Source organism: Phocoena phocoena, chromosome 13 (assembly GCF_963924675.1).
Source record: "Phocoena phocoena chromosome 13, mPhoPho1.1, whole genome shotgun sequence".
NCBI lineage: Eukaryota > Metazoa > Chordata > Mammalia > Artiodactyla > Phocoenidae > Phocoena > Phocoena phocoena.
The window spans coordinates 85,297,568-85,316,568 of record NC_089231.1 but is presented as its reverse complement, the minus strand read 5'-3'; the positions used below and the strand labels follow the sequence as shown (position 1 = coordinate 85,316,568).

General features: G+C 55.0%; 1 protein-coding gene across 3 annotated transcripts in view; it reads right to left on the bottom strand.

The window, feature by feature from the left end:
- Window positions 1–3,125: 3,125 nt before the first annotated feature.
- AACS (acetoacetyl-CoA synthetase) overlaps window positions 3,126–19,001 on the bottom strand; it is a 49,320-nt gene continuing 33,444 nt past the window's right edge. The window contains exons 11-18 of one of the 3 annotated variants that reach the window (XM_065889411.1): window positions 15,161–15,225; window positions 14,903–15,025; window positions 12,937–13,050; window positions 12,112–12,237; window positions 7,555–7,624; window positions 6,927–6,985; window positions 5,919–6,121; window positions 3,126–3,263 (exon numbers count right to left, since the gene is read on the bottom strand). In XM_065889411.1, the coding sequence (XP_065745483.1) occupies window positions 3,126–3,263; window positions 5,919–6,121; window positions 6,927–6,985; window positions 7,555–7,624; window positions 12,112–12,237; window positions 12,937–13,050; window positions 14,903–15,025; window positions 15,161–15,225 (898 nt within the window). The remainder of the gene's footprint in view (window positions 3,264–5,918; window positions 6,122–6,926; window positions 6,986–7,554; window positions 7,625–12,111; window positions 12,238–12,936; window positions 13,051–14,902; window positions 15,026–15,160; window positions 15,226–19,001) is intronic. The other 2 variants (XM_065889412.1, XM_065889413.1) reach the window with 2 other exon arrangements.

Here is a 19,001-nt window from a genome sequence, read left to right as displayed (position 1 = left end):
ATGAGCCACCAGCCGAGGAGGGAGGTGCCTCCAGAAGCTGGACGGCAAGGAACGGGCGCCCCCTAGAGCCCGCAGAAGGAACACCACCTGCCGGCGCTCTGATTTTAGCCCAGCGAAACCTGCGTCACACTTCCGACCCCCCCAGAACTATAATAAATTCATGCTGGTTGAAGTTTGTGGTAATTTGTTACAGCAGCAGCAGGAAACTAATACAGGCATACTTGGGAGACATGGCCGGTTCTGTCCCGACCACCGCAATAGAGCGAGTCACACGAAGTTTTTGGTTTCCCAACGCGCATAAAGGTTGTTTATACTATACTGTAGTCTATTAACTATGCGATGGCATTATATCTAAAACAAAAATGTACGTCCCTTAACTAAAAAATACTTTATGGCTAAAAACTTCTGTCTGAGCCTTCAGTGAGTTGTCATCTTCTTGCAGGTGGAGGGTTTGAAATATCGCGAGAATTGCCAAAATGTGACACAAGGACACGACGTGAGCAGACAGCACCAACAGATTTGCACAGGGTTGTCACAAACCTTCAACTGGTAAAAAAAAAAAAACAAAAACCCAAAACACAATATCTGCGAAGCACAATAAAGCGAAGTGCGATCAAATGAGGTATGCCTGTACGCAAAGGTAACAGGCCCGGTTTAAAAACACTCAGCTGTCCAGCCTCCCCCGCAGGGAGAGGTGGCCTGTGGCCAGTTCTGGCCTCTGAGGCATGAGCAGATGTGCACTGGGTGGGCTTTCCAGAAAAGCCATTGTTTTGCTGATACAAACGGGGCATGCTGAGGAGGGACAGGCTCTTTGCTTCTCGCCCAGCCCTGGTCACGTCCTCCTTCCTGCCTGGGACGTGGGCGGGGTGAGCAGCCCCACGCGAGCACTGCGGAGCCCAGGGCACAGGAGGAGCCGGGCACCTATCACCCCTACACTCGCCCTACAGCGGCCCCTAACCTGCCATGACGCGAGAAAAATGAGCCCTGCCAGGGGGCATCCCGGATGCTGCGACACAGAGCCAGGCACGACCCAAGTGGCACCCGGCTCCTGCAATGATGAGAAAGTGCTGTCCAGAACCCCGGCGGCCCTGAGCCCTGGGGGAGCCCAGGGTGAGGAAAGTCCTCGTCCTCTGGGGGGTGGCTTCACACTGAGAAGGGTTCGGGGGCCATTCGGTCACCAGGCACGGCCGCTAACTCGCAGGGACCCAGGACATGCCCCCGCCACCTGGGCCAAACATCTCCCAGCGGGTTGCGGCTCCTGGCTGCCCCATCTGCACCAGCTTTAGGCCCTCAGATCCAGCCCCGGCTTCAGAGAAAACACGCAGCACACCGCTCGCACAGGTGTGTGCACGTATACGTATATGCTTACTGTATTAAATGCCTCATAGCACCTGCCCCGTTTTTTTATGAAGTTTGAAATAGTTTATTAAACATTGTGTGTCTGCCTCTAAGTTGGCAGAGACCTATCCAATCTCTTACAATACCCAGTTCATACTTGACATTCACACTTGACAAGAAACAATCCATCGTTTAGCCATGACAGACATTGCTGGCCAATCCTGATGCATTTCTTTTCAGCTGAGATTTGGCTTCAGAGTCCTTCTGAATGGGACACTCTGCCTGTCACCAGTTTACCAGAGCTGCCACCTGAGGGGAAACCTCTTTACTATCCCGGGATAGAATCACTTTTCCGGACTTTACTCTGCATTTAAAATGTGGTCATAAATTAACTCCAGTAAACTCAGGGCTGCCCCTTTTCTATAATCCACAAGAAAAAGGGTTCAAGAAAGCTTTTCACCGTACTCGGTTTCAAATAATACAGAAATGAACATTACGATGACAGGAGTGTGTTAAGAGGCTGCACTGAACAGTACATTCAAAAGTACATACAGCTGCTGGCGACAAGCTTTTGATGTGCAGGTCCCGACCCCCTGTGCAGTGAGGCCACGTCCCCTGAGGCCCCGCGGCTCTGCCTCAGCAGGACCCGTGACCTGGGGGCTCGTCCGCATCCCTGAGTGACACTCCCCACGGCGTGGACATCACCCACACCTTCAAACACCCACACACCACACAATTAACATTAAAAAATTTTCAAACCACTCAAAGCCCGTGAAATTAAGAGATCCTATTAAAACGTGAAACTCACTCATTCTCCAAAGGGAACTGGAACTCTATCTGCTGGGGAGCACCGGTGGCTGGGTGTGACACACGGTTCCCCCAGGAGCTGCCCAGATTCTGTCTGTGACACACAAAGCGCGGGAGAGCGGTCGACCCGGGGTCCTGAGAATCTGCCGTGAGATGCTGTAAAGTCACCCTGGGACGGGCGCCGTGACAGGTAACGTGCCACAGCAGACAGATGGGCCCTGAAGGGTGGAGGCCAGAGCCGGGAGACCAAAACAAAGGGAAGAAAGAGATCTGGGCCTTAAGAGAGGGAAATGGAACCACAGTACAAAGCTGCAGGCCGGTCACTGCCCTGGGGTGAGCCGTCACCAGGATGCTTGCGGGCCCTGGATGGAGACCAGGCGTCGGCCATGCCGGTGCACGCACAGGAGACCCCAGCTCCTCCCTGCGAGTGTGCAAAGACATACAATCTCCAGACTGCCACACATACAACCCAAACCCTCCCTTTCGGCTCCTGAAGGTCAGGATCCCCCTGTGGCGGGTGGAAGACTCAGGGATCCACCAGATGAAACCGCAGAGCGGAGAATCGTTCTTCCCCAGGCCTACGGACTTGGCGCAAACTGCTTTTCGAAGAGCCATAGGTTTCTAAGTCATTTCTTTTTTTTTTTTTTTATAATTTATTTATTTATTTTTGGCTGCGTTGGGTCTTCGTTGCTGTCCCCAGGCTTTCTCTAGTTGCGGCGAGCGGGCTTCTCATTGCGGTGGCTTCTCTCCTCGCAGAGCACAGGCTCCAGAGCACAGGCTTCAGTAGTTGTGGCGCACGGGCTTCACTGCTCCGCGGCATGTGGGATCCTCCCGGACCAGGCTCGAACCCGTGTCCCGTGCATTGGCAGGCGAACTGCTAACCACTGCGCCACCAGGGAAGTCCCTCTAAGTAACTTCTTGAACGCACAGAAGTGACAGTACAGACTTGTGTGGCTCAGGGACGTGCCAGCTGGCCTGGCTCAAAAGTCCTGCAGCTCGGGGACGTCCCGGTACAAATCCAGGGTCTCGGGGTTCAAGAAGGCTTTGTGGTGCTCCACGGTTTTCCCAGCGATGATCTGCTTCACGGCCATTTCCACTTTCTTGCCGTTGAGGGTGTACTGCCGGGGGGGGGGGGAAGAAGCAGACAGGAAGAGCGTTTAGACCCGAAGGGGAAAGAAGTCCCTCAGCTCTGACATCTGGGCACGTCCAAGCCGAGACGACCATCGTGACCTGGAGCGACCAGAGCGAGCGATTCTCGGTGGGTGACCGTGAGCGAGTTCCTTAACCTGGGTTTGTCCCCTGGAACATCAACTGGGGACCAGAGCATCACCCCGAGGCTGTGGGCAAGCTGATAAGTTAAGGCGCACACAGCTCTCGGACGTGCTTTGCTGTTACACTGCCTCTTTCTTACTTACATTTACTTTCTTACACTGTTTATTATATTAGAAAGACTAGCTTATTTCAGGAGTGGGCTGGCTTCCTGTGACTCTCCCTGACCACCGGAAAGTGAGCTACGTCCAAGAGCCTCGCCAAACTTCTGGCAAATCTTCCCCCAAAACCGTCATCTGAGTGAGATGGGGCACTGCTTTTCCCATAGTCGGACTCTGTCCAAATGCTCAAAGGCCCCTCTAAAATTCATAGCACGCGTTTCATCTTTAACCCCAATGGTCATTTGGCGGCTGTGCTGGCGTGTTTAGGGACCAGGAAAGTTCTGGAACAAACAGAGAGCCCTTTAATACAGCCGCCGGTGCCCTGATCTCTCCTCACACTGGCTTTTTTTTTTTTTTTAATCCTGAGATGTAATTAAAATTCATTCATTGAAAACCTCGGTCTACATGTGAACTAATTAAGGATCTGAGCACCGGCTTCTGAGGGACCACCTGTCACTGGGGTGTCGTCAGCCCCTCTCGCCCTGAAATGCAAACGTCTCGCGTGCTTTCTGTGCTTTAAAGCCCCAAGAACAGCCTGCATCAGCTGACAAAACAAACAAGGCATCGTTTGAGAAGAAATCCTTCCCCTGGGCTTCCCTGGTGGCACAGTGGTTGAGAGTCCACCTGCCGATGCAGGGTTCGTGCCCCGGTCCGGGAAGATCCCACATGCCGCGGAGCAGCTGGGTCTGCGCGCCCGGAGCCTGTGCTCCGCAATGGGAGAGGCCACAGCAGTGAGAGGCCCTCGTACCGCAAAAAAAAAAAAAAAAAAAAGAAATCCTTCTCCTGCTTCTTGGTGAGAAGGGCTGGGGTGGGGCAGAAGGTCCCTGGACTCCTGCTTGGCCCCCTCCCTACCCCCCTACCCAGGAGATAAGGCACAGCCTCCCGTCAGGATGGGCCAGCACGTCAGCTGTGACCAGTGACAAAGACCTGTTGAGATCAGGGCAGTCGTGGCCGCCGGCCCTCCAGCCTGGCAGGGCCTCAGATGCCCGTTCGTGCTCCCCTTGGTGTGACCAGACCCCCGGCCGTGACCTTGGCCATGTCCAGCCCCGAGTCCCTGTGGCTGGGCCAGACCCCCCACCCCCCAGCCTGGGGGCACAGGGCGAATCCTCTCCGAAGTGCTCCATTAGTTCGGACCACAGGTATCTGAGAACACGAGGGCGCTTGAAAAAGCCCCGGGAACCCTCTAAACGACTTCACAGGCCAAGCCGATGGAGGAGGAGAGAGCTGAACTGAGTGCCCGGAAGTCAGGGGACGAGAGCCAGGCTGAGGACGGAAAGAAAGACAGGCCGGGGTGTTCCTCACCTTCCAGCAAATCGCTCCACTTTTCTTGTGAGCAGATACAGTTTGGGAATCACCATTTCGGCAGCAAAGGACACAGATTCATTCTCAACAAAATAAAGCGAAGGGGACTCTCACATTCTAGTTCCCCAAACTGTTCCAGATCCAGACAGAACTGATCCACTGAAGGGAAGCCTAAGACCCTCACCAGGGAAAAGACAGTGAGTGTCACTGACTCAAGAAGCCCCTTCTCTCCCTGAGAGCCACTGTCTGCACAGCGTCACCTGGAGTCACCCGCCGAGTGAGACAAGAGAACTCCCAGGCCGCGGGGGCCCTTCCTACGCATAACCAAAGTGGAAAGGAAATATGTGGACGGTATAAAAAGCCCTGGTTCTAACTGCACCTCACATGCCCGCCCCTGCTCGGGGAGCGACATCCAGACTCTCCTTCCCCCAGTGGCCCGGTTAACCCGTCCCCGCCTCTGTGAACAGCTACTCTGCGGGCTTGGCTCGGCTGTGCCCTTACGCTGCTGTGTGCGCACACACATGTGCCCACAGAGGCCTTCTCGGCTGACAGAGGCCTTCGTTTTGTAAGCGACCACAAGTTAAAGCCGTGATCCGATCTGAGTGCATCTCCTCCCGCACTGAGAACCTAAACAAAGTATTGGGGGGGGGGGACAGCTTTCTGGAGCTGCGCCTCTAAACAGATTCAAATCTTCTTTCTGCAGGTAGAACTTAAAATTAAAAGGCAAGGGGAACGGCACCCCAGCGACTCTTTAAAAAGTTAAAATTAATTTTTGCATTAATAATTGGAGCACACGCTAAAACCACACAGGGGAAAAGCCAGTTGGACGTGCCGGGCGGGGCCTGCTTACCCTCTGAAGACTGGTATTTAGCAGAAGTTGCTTTACATGCAATTTAGGAAGAGTAAAAAAAAAAAAAAAGAGAGAGAGAGAGGGAGATGGCCGGATGGGGTTGCCAGGCAACGGGGACCAACTATATTTAAAGCCTGAGCAAGCGTCTAGATGAGAGCTCCGGAAGCATGCGGGCTCGTGGGGGGCCGTACCGGGATGCCCTGGGTCTCCAGGACGAGGCTGGGCACGTGCCGGGCGGACAGGCCCAGGCGGATGGCGCTGCAGATCCTCTTCACCAGGTCGGGCCGGAAGGTGTGGCCGGAAGCCATCTTCAGGAAGAGGATCACCCTCTCCTGCCCGTCCTTGTTGTACTGGGGGACACACAGGCTGTCCAGGACCTCCTTGAAGGCCTCCACTGCGGAGACAGGGCCAGGGCCTCGCTCTCACACCATCCCACCTTGATGGGGACTGCAGTGACTCCCCTGCCCCCCGCCCCCGGCAGGAGCCCCGGGGAACAGGCAGAAGGACACCTATCACCAGCAGAGTCAGAGAGCCGTAGCTTGTGCTGGAAGGGCTGACGTCTTACAAGGAGCCGGGCACCTGCCTTACTTACTCAATTACAAATTTAAAAATAAGGAAAGGAATCAAGTGCCACGAGGGTACTCCACTGGTGGGAGGAAGAAAGGCTGGAATCACATGGATCGAGATTCCACCCTGATTACACAACCCTGACATGACTTTGGGACTCTGTCATCCGCATGAGGCCACCTCCCCGGGAGGCTGATTTCGTGGCCCCGGTGGGACATTTTGAAGGCTCACAGGTGACTCTACTGTGCACCCATAAGGCCCACTGTCTTTATTTGGCGTCCTGGATGGTGCTGTGTGACTGCCAGCGATCACACAACCTCTCTGTGTGTCTTTCTCCACCCATAAAGAGTAGACACAGTTGACCGACCTGATGGAGCTCACCGTGAGGATGAGATGTAACGGAATGGGGATGGGCCACGGGACCTTAGGAATCCTGTCCTGAGGTTTCCTGAGCTACAAGCAGTGTGGACGAGGCATGTTCTAGAAAGAAGGACACCCTCACACATGTCTATTCTCACGCCCGGAGGCAAAGGGGCAAGAGTTATGCCGAAAGGTGGCATCTTTGGAAAGCAGGTCCTTGCGCCGCTCCTGGATGACTTGGGAATAATGCCGGGACAGAGGAGAATGCTCACCGATGTTATAGATTTCCGAGCTGCCGAATCGCACTCCGTTGGGGTTGAGTGTGCTGTCGCTGGAGAGAGAGACGAGGTCGTGGACACGTGGCGGCTCCAGAGTGAGGCCCGTCGCAGGGGCCCCAGGGACAGTCACCCCGTTTCCACGACCACGTGCCGTCAGTACCGGCGCCTCCTCAGCTCCTAATCCCAACCACCCCCTTTCTCCCTCTAAACTCAAAGCTAGCTATCAAGGGGGTCCCCTCTGTGTGGGGACATCAGCCACCTCCCTGCCCCTCCCCCCCGCACAGGTGCTCCCTCCCGGGTGCGGGCACCCCTCCCCCCTTCACTCCAGGAAGGGCCGTAGCGACGGCAGACAAGACGTGGGGCGCACGTCGGCTGCAGGCCTCCCACCCCAAAGCCCCCCGACCCACCACTGCAGGGCACAGAAATGTGCGTCAGGCCCAGACCCACCCCTGGGAAGCTGACACAGGAAGAACCCAGGAAAGGCCCCAAATGGGGCAGCCAACCCACCTCGCAGGCCAAGCAGATGGAAGGGTCCAGGACACGGGAAGCGCCCCCCTCTCCCTGCCCGGCTGCCTCGGGAAGCGGGGCCCCAGAGAAGAGAAGCCAAGTCCGCGGCCCTCACCTTCGGCCCAGCATGACGACGCCCCTGGTCTTGGGGTTGAGTCTGCAGTAGTCGCCGTGCACCCAGACACCTGCCGGGGCGGGGCAGAGGGACTCGGTCACCCCAAGGGGACAGAATTCTGACCGGCTGCCTGGACAGACACCCTCGGAAGGCATGACACCAACGTAACTCTCGTCAACAGACACACCCGAGGCCCAGAAGCAGGTGTGATGTGGGTCTGGGGGCGGAAGTGAACCAGACAGCTCCCACCCCCAAGGGCACACCTAGTGGGGTCCGCCCTACACCCAGGTCTGAGATGCGGCAGCACGCAAGAAACACCCCTCCCGCAGGTACCAACGAGGGTTGCGGGAATTCACGGGGCCTGAGAGCAACCCCAGCAGTGAGGATGTGAAGCGGGGGACTGGGGAGATCAATGGAGCTTTCGGGGGGGCCTCTGAATGGAGGGTGGGAAAGTACAAGCCCCGCCTTGGGAAGAGAGGGTGGTCTGGGGTGGCTGAGGGAGCAGGTCCAGAGGGGTTGGGGCCCACCTTGTAACAGAATAAACAGAAGGAGCATGACCAGGCGGGAGGCTACTGCACCAGTCCCAGTCCTAAGCCTGAACTAAGGCACCAGCCACGGAGACAGAGGCTTAACGAGCAGGTAAAACCCGGGGCACGTGGAGGGCGGAGACAGAGGGAAGAAACAGGTGACACTGACACCGCACGCCCTGAGCCAGCCCGACGTGGCCCGCAGTGTGCAGCTGGACCCTTGGGCTGGTGTCGTTCACGGGGAGGCCCCCGTCCTGGATGCAGCAAAGCAACAGATCCAAGGGATCAGGCCCCAGCTTTGACACATCCTCCACCCGACGCGGAGCAGCAGAGAGAAGCCACGCCGCACAGGGGAACTGCCTGGAGGCCTCCTCCCTTGGCGGGTCCCACAAATAGAGGAGACGCCCGGAGGGAGGAGGCAGTCAAAAGCACAGCTCTGCCAGAACTCATTTGCCTGGCCTCCCGGAACAAGCCCCAGAGCCCCCGCGATCCAGCCAGGGGAAAATGGCAGACCAAGCCAGCACAGGGTCCTCGCGGACGCCATCTCTTCCTTCCGAGTTCTTGACACACGTCCCAACTGTGAGTGCTAATAACCCAGTTGGCGCGTGACTCTGAGCTGCTACCCCTCCAATGACAACATACTCCGTTGAGGCCCTCATCCCAACAAGTGGCTACAAGCCACGACCAAGGCTTCTCCGGAGATGAAGCCCAGGTCCCCAGCCCGCAGGGAGCATGCAGTGCGTGGGAGGCCATGGAAGAGAAGGAAAGGCCTCACGAGCTCATTTATTCTGAGCAAAGAGGACGGGAGGCCTCGAGGGCCTTCTTCCCTCCTCCCCAAGCTAAAAAATAAAACCTTTTCTTTTTTTTCCCCGCTAGGTATTTTATTCTTTTTGATGCAGCTTTAAAGGAATCGTTTTCTTGCTTTCTCTTTCCGATAGTTCATTATTAGTGTACAGGAGAACAACACATTTCTGTATCTTAACCTTGCGCCCTACAACTTTACTAAATTCATTTATTAGTTCTAATAGCTTTTTGCTGGAGACTTTAGGGTTTTCTATATATAGCATCACGTCATCTGCAAACAGTGACAGTTTTACTTCTTCCCTTCCAATATGGACGCATTTTCTTTCTTTTTCTTGTCTGATTGCTGTGGCTGAAACCTCTCCTTTCTAATTGGATATTTAAAGGGTTCCCCTACACAAACGGGTGGAAGTCATTCCTAGGCTTGCAAATGACATGCCAAAGTTTGGCAGAAGCACATCTGTATGGCTACACAGAAAACCAGGCTTATACATGGTGGTCCCACGAGACAGCAAGCTGCAGACAAAGCAGCAGGGCCTGTCCCACCCACCTCCCAGGAATCCTTTTTCATTTTGGAACTTGGGTGCCAAGATCCACACACAGTCTGGCTTATATGGAGTCAGACCTCCCATGAGTCTGATCCTTACTGAAGCCCTGGAAATGCAAAGAAAAAGGAAGATGCAAATCTCCCGGAAGAAGTTTTCATTTGTGAAAATGAAATGACATGCTTCAACCTCTTGCAAAACCGAAGCTGAGGGGATGAATCCACAAGTGGCTGGAGGCTCTGGTGCCCGGTTGCCACGTCAGAGAAATTAAGGGTTTCCTTCTAGGTTTCCATGCCCCTGGGCCTGCAGTTCAAACTCTCTTGTTTTCATGGTGATTTTGCTTCACTCTGAGTTTCCTCGTGCTCTCCCATTTCGGTGATGGGACCCGTGAACAAATACACCAGAATGAATGGGCAAACCCAGCCTTTCTCCTGCTTTTAATTCCTGGAGGTCTACTGCCCGAAATCTTTTTAGAGTGAGCATGTATACCCGTACATTTAAAAAAAAAAAAAAGGTGGCCCAGCTTTCCATGTACATAAATGTAAATATAAATAAACAACACATTGCACATACACGTTTCTCTTATTAAAGGACCTGTGACCACTGGACCTGTTTAGCTAACGAGGGCCAATGGAAGCTCTGCCTGCTCCATCTCATCAAGCTCAAAATCTTGATGGCTCATGGGCAGGCCTGGTCTCCTATTTGGAATTTACCATCTTCAGTCACCTGTACCCATCATACTTCCATTTTTGCCTTGGCTACCAGGAAACTCAGAGCTGAAATCATTGCTTTGAAGAATCAGAATGATCTAAATCTTTCTGAAGTCTGCTTTTAATCTCCTTTTAAATTTTTATTAGGTTTTTAAAGATAATTAAAAGTCACAAAGAAAATCTAAATGGCTTGTATTATTCACACACATACATTTCCTTTTAAAAACTCACACAGAAGGCATACAATGCCCTCGGTTCTGCACTATTTGTCACTTAATAAATCCTTGGATACTTCTCCATATCGGCACCTTGTCAGTTTACATTTTCACCTGGCCTAATTTTTCAGGGCAGTGATGTCGGATGCCTGTTGCAGAAAGGAAGACCTTGCTTCTTTGTTGTTGTTTTCTTTTATCATCGAGCCATGTCCTATACAGTCCAAGAATCTCTCAGTGCTGGGCCTGGAGAAGTGGTCTAAGTTCAGCCTGTGTCCACCCTGACCATGACCAACAGCTTCAGATCCCATTATCTTATCTGCCCTTATTTCTCCGTATTTATTCATATGTCACACCTACTTCCAGAAAGTATTTGAGGAAGCTACCTATAAAGCCAACTATATGATGGGATTATTGAAAGGATCAGAAACTCTGCACTGGGGTGAGAGGACTGCTACAACAAAGCAATGATGGCAGCTCTGAGTTTCCTGGCAGCCAAGGCAAAAATGGAAAATATAACAGGTCACCAAGTATTTGTCTCCTCCAAGAAGGAATATCAGAGCTTTGGAAATAAAGACTTTTTCTGAAATTAATCCTGAGAGACATTTATCATGAGAACCCTTGCATATATAACAAAAAAATGACAGAAAAGAGTTTTCAAAGAGCAGTGTTGCAGAAGACGAAGAGATGTCATTTCTTAGATGGATCTTCAAGCTGAGGTTCTAATCCCTTCCTAGGACAGGAGCCCCGACTCCTCTTCAAGGTCATTTGAGGAACTTCTCTCTCTCTCTAGTCTGCTTTAGTCTGTCTGAACAGCTACACACTGGCAGGACCCAAGGTGGGGCTTAAATGCAGAGGCATCCAACGGAGGCCAGGCCACATGGCGGGGAGGGATGCTCCCACTACCCTCAAATGCGACGTGCTATGCCAGGTACGATGGCTTTTATGTGGGACATTACACGGGAACACGCAAGGCCGAGTAGAGAAACGGGACGGATCCGTGGCACCTTCTACCCGCGATGGTCACCTGCCGCTTTCTGATTCACCACATGTGATTTATGCCAGATAGAATTACCTTTCTAGAGGTTGAAGACAGCAAGTACTTAGGTGTAAATAACTCTGGAGCAGAAGGCTCGCTACATTATGAGTTACATAGCTGCAATCACTCGAGGTTGCTTATGAAATAAGATAAGGAGGCAGGAATCAGAACTTTAAATAAAGAGACTTTCCAGCTCTGGGGCAAGACACCACTCCGAAGGTGAACGGAGGCTGGCAGCCTGAGTGAGTGACGGCCTGGAATTAATCATCCCGCTGCAAAAGCTCTCTTCTCCCATCACCTCCACGAGGACTGGTTGATGGGGTGTGAGACAGAGGAGACCCCAGCCAGACACCTCTCGCACACGCATCTCTCCCCGAACAGGCAGACGAGCCTGGATAAGCAAGCGGGCCTCCCGCCCCTACGCAGCCAAACCAGCGGGTCGTGCCGGCGGCCAGGAGCAGGGCTCCGGGCCAAGGGGCTCCGGGCACAGAGGGTGGTTAAGAGTAATCTACACCCAGATTAGGGTTTCATAAGATGGCTTCAAGCTGACGGTGACCAGATACTGATCAAAAATTCATCATTGCCCCCCTGGCGGAATGAGCTGCGAGCAGCCTCACCAGGCTTTGGCGGGGTGGCCGGCAGGGGGCAGGCCCGTCCAGAATTAGACACCGAAGGCCCAGCCCGGGCGGGAATCTGGGCAGCTCCACCTGCATCCCGACCCACCTGGGAATTTGGAGAAATACGCCTTCCGGTACTTGCTGCCGTTCTCGTCGTTCCAGAAGTGCGTGGGCTGACTGGGGAGCGGCTTGGTACACACCAGTTCACCGCTCTCCCCCCAGACTGCCTTTCCTGCCGGGGAGGAATGAAAGCTAAACTGAGAACATGCCACAGCCAAACGCCCCGGCTCTCTTTCTCTCCTTCTCTCCTTTTTTAAGCTCTGAGCTATCACAGAGTATTTCAGACACATCCAAAGCCATGCAGCCGGCCCCGCCCACACGCCCATCAGGCCGGCGTCACCGAAAGCCATGTTACTGCTCCCCACCACGCTCCCCCCACTCTCGCTCAACTTCAATCCTGTACCGTTCCCTTCTGTGGATTAATCATTTTACCACATCTACACACACCTGGATAACATGTCATTTTGCGTGTTTCTAAACACCGCACAAACGGTATCGCGCTGCCCCTCGGGTCCTGCATCTCGCTCTGGGTCCTCGCCAGGGTCAGGGCACGGGGCTGCTGAGGCAGTGGGGTGGCCTCAGCAGCGACCCCAGAGTTTGCATGCCTGCCTGGGGTTCCAAGCACGTGGCCCTCCGTCTGTGCTGCAGGCCAACACCTACTCCCCTCAGCCAGACGGGCTGCAGGAGGCCGGGGAGCCCGGCGGGTGTTCAGCCAGGCTCGGGGGCCGTCAGTCTGCGAGCGGTGGCAGGGGCCGGCCCCTCAGACGGGGCAGTTTTGGAGAACTGGCCCCAAGCAAAGTTACACATCCAAGCGTATCCAAGTTACCACTCACACCTCGTCACAGAGAGAGAAAGGGTTTAGAGCCATCACCTTCCTCGTTCCACACCTCCACGGCCATGCCCAGGTTCCGGGCCTGAATTTCCCCTTTGTACACAGGAATTGAAGGATTCTGGCCCGCGAAGCAAGACATGATGTCGGTGCCCCCTGCAAACAAAAGGAGATTCAAGATTCGGAAGACCGGGACTTCCCTGGTGGCCCAGTGGTTAGGGCTCCAGTCTTTCACTGCCGAGGGCCTGGGTTCGATCCCCGGTTGGGGAAGTAGGATCCCACAAGCCACACGGCCCGGCCAAAAAAAAAAAATTGCAGAAGACTGAGACGAACTGTCCATGTTTTTTATTAATGAACAATAAAGGAGAAAGACCCCGGAGGACAAATATATACTACTCTTTCTCCAGATAAATACAGAAAAATTCCCAGAGAGCTGAGCTTCTCTTCAGGGAGGGAGCGGGGAGGTGACTTAGAAACTGGACTGAACCTCCCGTGTCCGGGTGATTTATCGTTCTGACCAGGGCTACGTGCTGAAGGAGACACCAAATAAATGACCTCTTGTGGTCACACGGAAATCCTAGACTCAGGTTCACGAAAGTGGAAGCTTCGCCCCATCAGACCTGTCTGCAGGAACTGCCGCGGCAGACGGCTCGCGTGCAGAGTCTCTTTGCTGAGGTTTATGTTCACTTAATCATCGGAGAAGCAGAAACCCCGTGGTCCCTGGAGTGCGAGTCTCCCGCACGAGAGCACGTGCTGGATGCAAAACACTCCGTTTCAGGGAGGGGCTCGAAAGAGAGTCGGACCCCAGGTGCCATCAAGAGGGAGTGGCATTAACGCCTGAACCTGGGCCCAGCCGCTGACAACTGCCCCCTCGCACGTGCCCGCGGTGCGGGATGCTCTGTGGGCACAGGGACACACACGGAGCCCACCGGGGCGCACAGGGGTTGGAGACGGCAGCCCAGGGAGGAAAGCGGGGGAGGCTGTGGGCAGAGGGCATACACGGAGCCCCGACTTGGTCCCTTCCTAGACTCGGCGATCCGGACACTGGTGTCCGTGCTCCCCTTTACACCTGTTTGTACACCTAAAAAGACAGCCTTGTGATTTAAGAAGTGTCTTCTCCCTGATCACGCTCTGTGTATATGAACGGGGTGGGGCAGGGTGACTGAAACCCACATAAAATGTTTCGATGCTTCAACAACTGGCAGGATTAATTCCGGACAGAATCGAAGCGTGCTGACCTGCCTCCCTCCTCCAGACACCTCGAGGTACCGGCTGGCACGTCCCATGAAGACGGGAGAATCGCGTTCACGGCCGTGACCAGCAAGCTCGGGGCAGTCTCGCGCCCCAACGAAGCACAGCGCTGGGAGCAGAAGTGCTGCTTCCGCTGCTTCCGGATTGGAGCTGGGGCGCTCGGGACAGCAGCAGGAGGACAGGCCGAGAGCCTAACAGACGTGGCTGCCCCGAGATGGGCTGGGCCGGCCCGGCAGACAGCCCCACGCCCATCCGACAGCAGCACCCCTGCCCACCAGGCGGGCTCTGGGGAGGACCAAGGGATGCGCTGGGCGGGCAGGAAGCTCGGCTCTGAGGTGGCAGGACCGGGTTTGAATCCCACTCTGTACCCAGCTAGTGGGTGGCCTCAGGCCAGTCACTTGGCACGTGCGAACCTTGTTTTCTCTTTTGTAAAGAAAATAGAATCTACCAGGATGAGTTGTTTAGGATCTAAGGTTACGATCAGGGTGCGGAGTGTATGTACGTTCTCCACCCCCGGCAAAGGTTCAGCAATGGCTAACTCAGTGTTTGTAGCCTCTCCCTAGAACCTAACTACCGAGAATAAGGAACATCGACCGTGCAAACGTGCATGCCCTGCTGACTGTTCACGTAGATAAATTCAAGCCGGTGGACTCTCTGGGTCACAGGGGAAGCACGCTTAACGGCCAAGCCTGGTCCCCAAGTCCTCTGGTTCTTCCAGAACCTTCTCCATGGCACAGGCACATGGTGGGGGCCGTACCTGAGATGGAGCCCAGGAGGACGCTGCTCTTGATGCACCTGTAGACATAGTCGTAGCTCTGGGCGTTCAGTGGGGAGCCGGTGGACAGGATCGTGTGCAGCGTCTGGAGACTGTGAGTTTCCACTAGAGCCAGAATCACTGAGAGATTAGAGCCAAACCCGACACCCTCTGCCTGGCTTGCAGGAACCAGGTAACAGAGTGGATCTGATTTCCGCGGCTGGCGAGACAGGGAACGGACACCCTGGGAGGCACGCTTACCTGGCTTCACATCTTTCTCTTCCAGCACTGACAGCCACTTTGCACCCGTTCCAAGGATGGTGATGCTGAAGTTAAGAAGACACCGGAAACTCGTCAAGGCTCTTGCATATTCCAGGTACCGAAGCTTTCTCAAATTAGTGACCCATTTCGGACGAGGTTGCAAAATCCAAGACACGTCATTTTTCTGGGTTGAATTAACGCTTAATATGTAGTTGAAAGCCAGTTACAACACCTGCGTTACTCTGAGGCCAGCACTGACACGTCTGCAGAGCACCCGGGCTCCCTTTAACCTTTGGCTCTACTTAAAACAACCGTCTGCACATAAACCCACCATCTTCCCAGCTGCAGGATGTTTTCTCTCGGGGGGACCAAAGGAGGCCACAGAATCAAGACCCCTCAAATTCTGAGCGCTTGCGATCATTTTCCAGGGAAGTGGAGAGGGCCGTGAGAGCTTTTTTTTTTTTTCCAGGTGCCATGCCTGGAATTCCTGACCCATCTCCCTTTCTTAAATAAGCTCACATTTTTATGAAACTTAGAAAACCACTCTTCTTCTCTTTTTGAACATTTAGAATCTAGTCCTTTATCCCCAAGTTTGCATTGAGAACAACACGTTATGCTGAGTATAAGTCATTGTGTTTTCAAGGGAAGAGTGTTACTTCATGTTCTGTTTCCTTCCTAGAAAGCTCTACCTTCCTAACTAATGGCTGTTTTCTCCTGGGGGCTGAAGGAGGCCATAAAATCCAGGTCCCTCCTGCCCCTCTGGGCGGCAAAACCCATCCCTTCGCACCTGGCTGGCGAGATTCATTCCAGGGAGACAGCCATGTGCTATCTGGTGCTTGACAGAGCTCAGAGGCACAGACACACAGAACCAGGGCCGGCTGGGCTGGGAGGGGCAGAATCCACGGCTCAAAACTACTGTCCTTCATGCCGCCAGTCCCTTTCTTTTCTTCACTTCACCGGGACACCCTGCAACCACTAAAACCGCGGACACTTCCTGGGTCGCTGTGTCCTTGGTGAAGGCTGTTTTGGGAGCTGGGAGGTCGTGGGGACCAGGAAACGTACACAATCCCCACCCCCTCCTCACTTATTCCATAAACTCAGGTAGTCTGATTAGCTGATTCCAGATCACCTCTGAGAATTAAGGCGTCACCCGTATTTCAACAGGAGACCAGGGACCCATCACATGCTGACGGACAGCAGTGACAGCCTCAGCCACAGGTACAGAGATCTCCAGCCACCGACCACACAGAGCAGCACGCGGATTTCTGCTCAGCCCCCATCCGCTCCCCTCTCCCCAAGTCGCAGGTGTCTGTCTGCAAACCGCGCTCAGCGATGTGTAAAGACTGCCACGGCGTCCCCGGGGCTCGGCCCCAGGCCTGCTTGTGTGAAGGAACGGCCAGGCCTCACCGTCTGTCTCCAGGGCTTGGGTAAAAGGCAGTTTAAAAAACACAGAGCTCATGAAGCGCAGGTGCCCGTGCCTGTGTGCTCGGCGCTGTGTCATTTTCGCGAGTGCTGCTGGGAAGCACCCCACGAGGAACGAGGCAGCTCCCCGGCTCACCCCAGCCCGGAGCCCTGCAAGGAGCCACCTGCAGACGCAGCTCCTCCAAGGCTCCGCCAGCCTGAGCCCCGGTCTGCCCGGTCTGCCCTCGACCCCGCAGTTTGCGGGGGGATCGTGTAGCGCCCCCAAGTTCAACGCCCCAACGGGGTGCCACGTCACACGGAAGACACCCGCCCCGCGGCACAGCCCCGAAATCCCTGGGGGACCCTGCCCTCCCCCCCACCCAGCTCCACCGCCCGAATCGACTGCCCACATCCAGCCACGAGGGCCTCCTCCCAGCCTCCGCACCACCCCCATCTCGGTCCCCTTGGGGCCTCGGCACCCGCCACTGCCCTGGCCTGCAACACGCGTCCCGCAGTCCTAAACGTGAACTGCCTGCCCCGTTGCAAACCCGGACAGAGACCCCAGAGTTCTGCCCTGACCCCAACCAGAATGTTCCCCGGCCCAGACCTGGAGAGCCCAGCAACACACCCCAAACAAAGAGGACAATCCGTCCTTTAACCTTGTTCACGTCTGCAAAATAACTGCTCAGTTATAAAACATGTTAGTAAGCCTGTGCGCTGACACGGTGACAATCGACGAAGACTTCGTCCCCAAGTGCATCAACGTTATTTTAAACATGAGAGGCCCTTAAATCGCACTGCGAGGCCCCTGCCCGCCCTGCCAGCGCTGAAGCGTCGCTCCTCCTGCCACAAATCCACAGGATTTTAGGTGAAAGCACGTTTGATTTGGTGTTACTTCAGCGTCGGGAGGTGGCAGAGCTGGAATGAAGGCATCCCGCCCCGTCTGACCTGCCCCCTCTCCTGTCACCCGCGTGGACGGCCGGAGCGCCGTGCTGCCCTTCGGGCGCCCCTCACAGGCCAACGAGCGGCACCTGCCTCGCTGACCTCAGCAGATGAGCCCCCCCAGCCGGGTGAAGGGCCAGGCCAGAAGGGCCCTGAGAACGGCCAAGGCCACGGCTCAGCTGGCGTCCGGGGCACAGGCCAAACCGGGATGTAAGGCGGAGGCCCAGCACGTGCGTTCTACACAGACCCAAACCACAGGGCTGCGAACGCACTCCCACATGCACGCTTGCACACACACCTGCACACAATCACATGCAGGCACACACACACTCATCCACAGGCATGGGTGTTCTCACACCGTGTGCACATAAGTGTATGTGCACACTCACAGACATGCGTGCTCACACTCGTGCACATACACACTCACACGTGTGCACGTACACACACGCAAAGCTGGGTCTGCCCGGGCCTTCCATCCTTCGACTTCATTAGCTCTAAGCCCCGGGGATGTACCTTTCTCTCGCCATCCCTCCTCCCGTGGCACAGGCATACACGTCCAGAGTGTCTCCTCCTGAGCGCGGCTTACAGGTGTTCAGGGCAGAGATCCTCCCAGGGGTTTGATTAACCTTTCACTGGCAACAAGCTCATTAGGAAATAAATTTCCTCGCTAATACTGTGAGCCAAATGTCAGGATTTAAATATCACCCAGGCCAAAGTTATACTTCAAATATTAATGCCCGAGGATTTAAGAACATTAGCGGTTCCTCCTGTTTCCCCAACGTAAATGGACTCAAAGGTAACGTAATTAGAACATTTCAGAGCGTGGCTAACTCCTGGGCCACGGGAGCCCGGCCAGCTTCCGTGTTCTCGTTCTTGGAAACACGATCATTAGGCCAACGGCGACCACCAGCCGCAGCGGCGAGAATGCGTCCGCCGCCTATGATGAATTCATCAGCAAAGGAAGTGCCAACGGAACAGGGTCTTTGGACAGTTTCTGGCAGTGACCATGAGGGGGCCTGGGGGAGAAGAGGGGCCACTTCGCCCTTCCCCTGACACTGCCCCTTAGCTGGCCGCCGCCTCTGCCATCAGGATGCCGCTTGCCGTCCTGTTCACAGGACTGTGGGGAGGCGGGGATGCCCTTCTGCAGTACCGGCAGCGGGGCATCTGGAAGCACCCTGCTGGGTCCTGGGAGACCCTCGAGGCGCTGGCCAGCCCTGAGGGCTCGCAGGAAGGCAGGCGGTAAGGCCAAACGCTGGGAACGCCCCAGAGACAGACCTGCCCTCCCCCGGATGAGCATCTCCACACCGTCCCGACCCCAGGTTCAGCCTGGGTCATTCTCTATCACCCTTGCGGCCATGGGCCCCGCGTGAAACAAAGCTCTCATCAGCCCTCAGTCTGCCTCTCTTCTGGGTCGCAGCTCTGCAAGTTCTTAGAATCCAGAGTTACAAAAAAAAAGACCACGTTCCCTCTCCCGGTGCCCGAGGTTTCAGAGCTCACA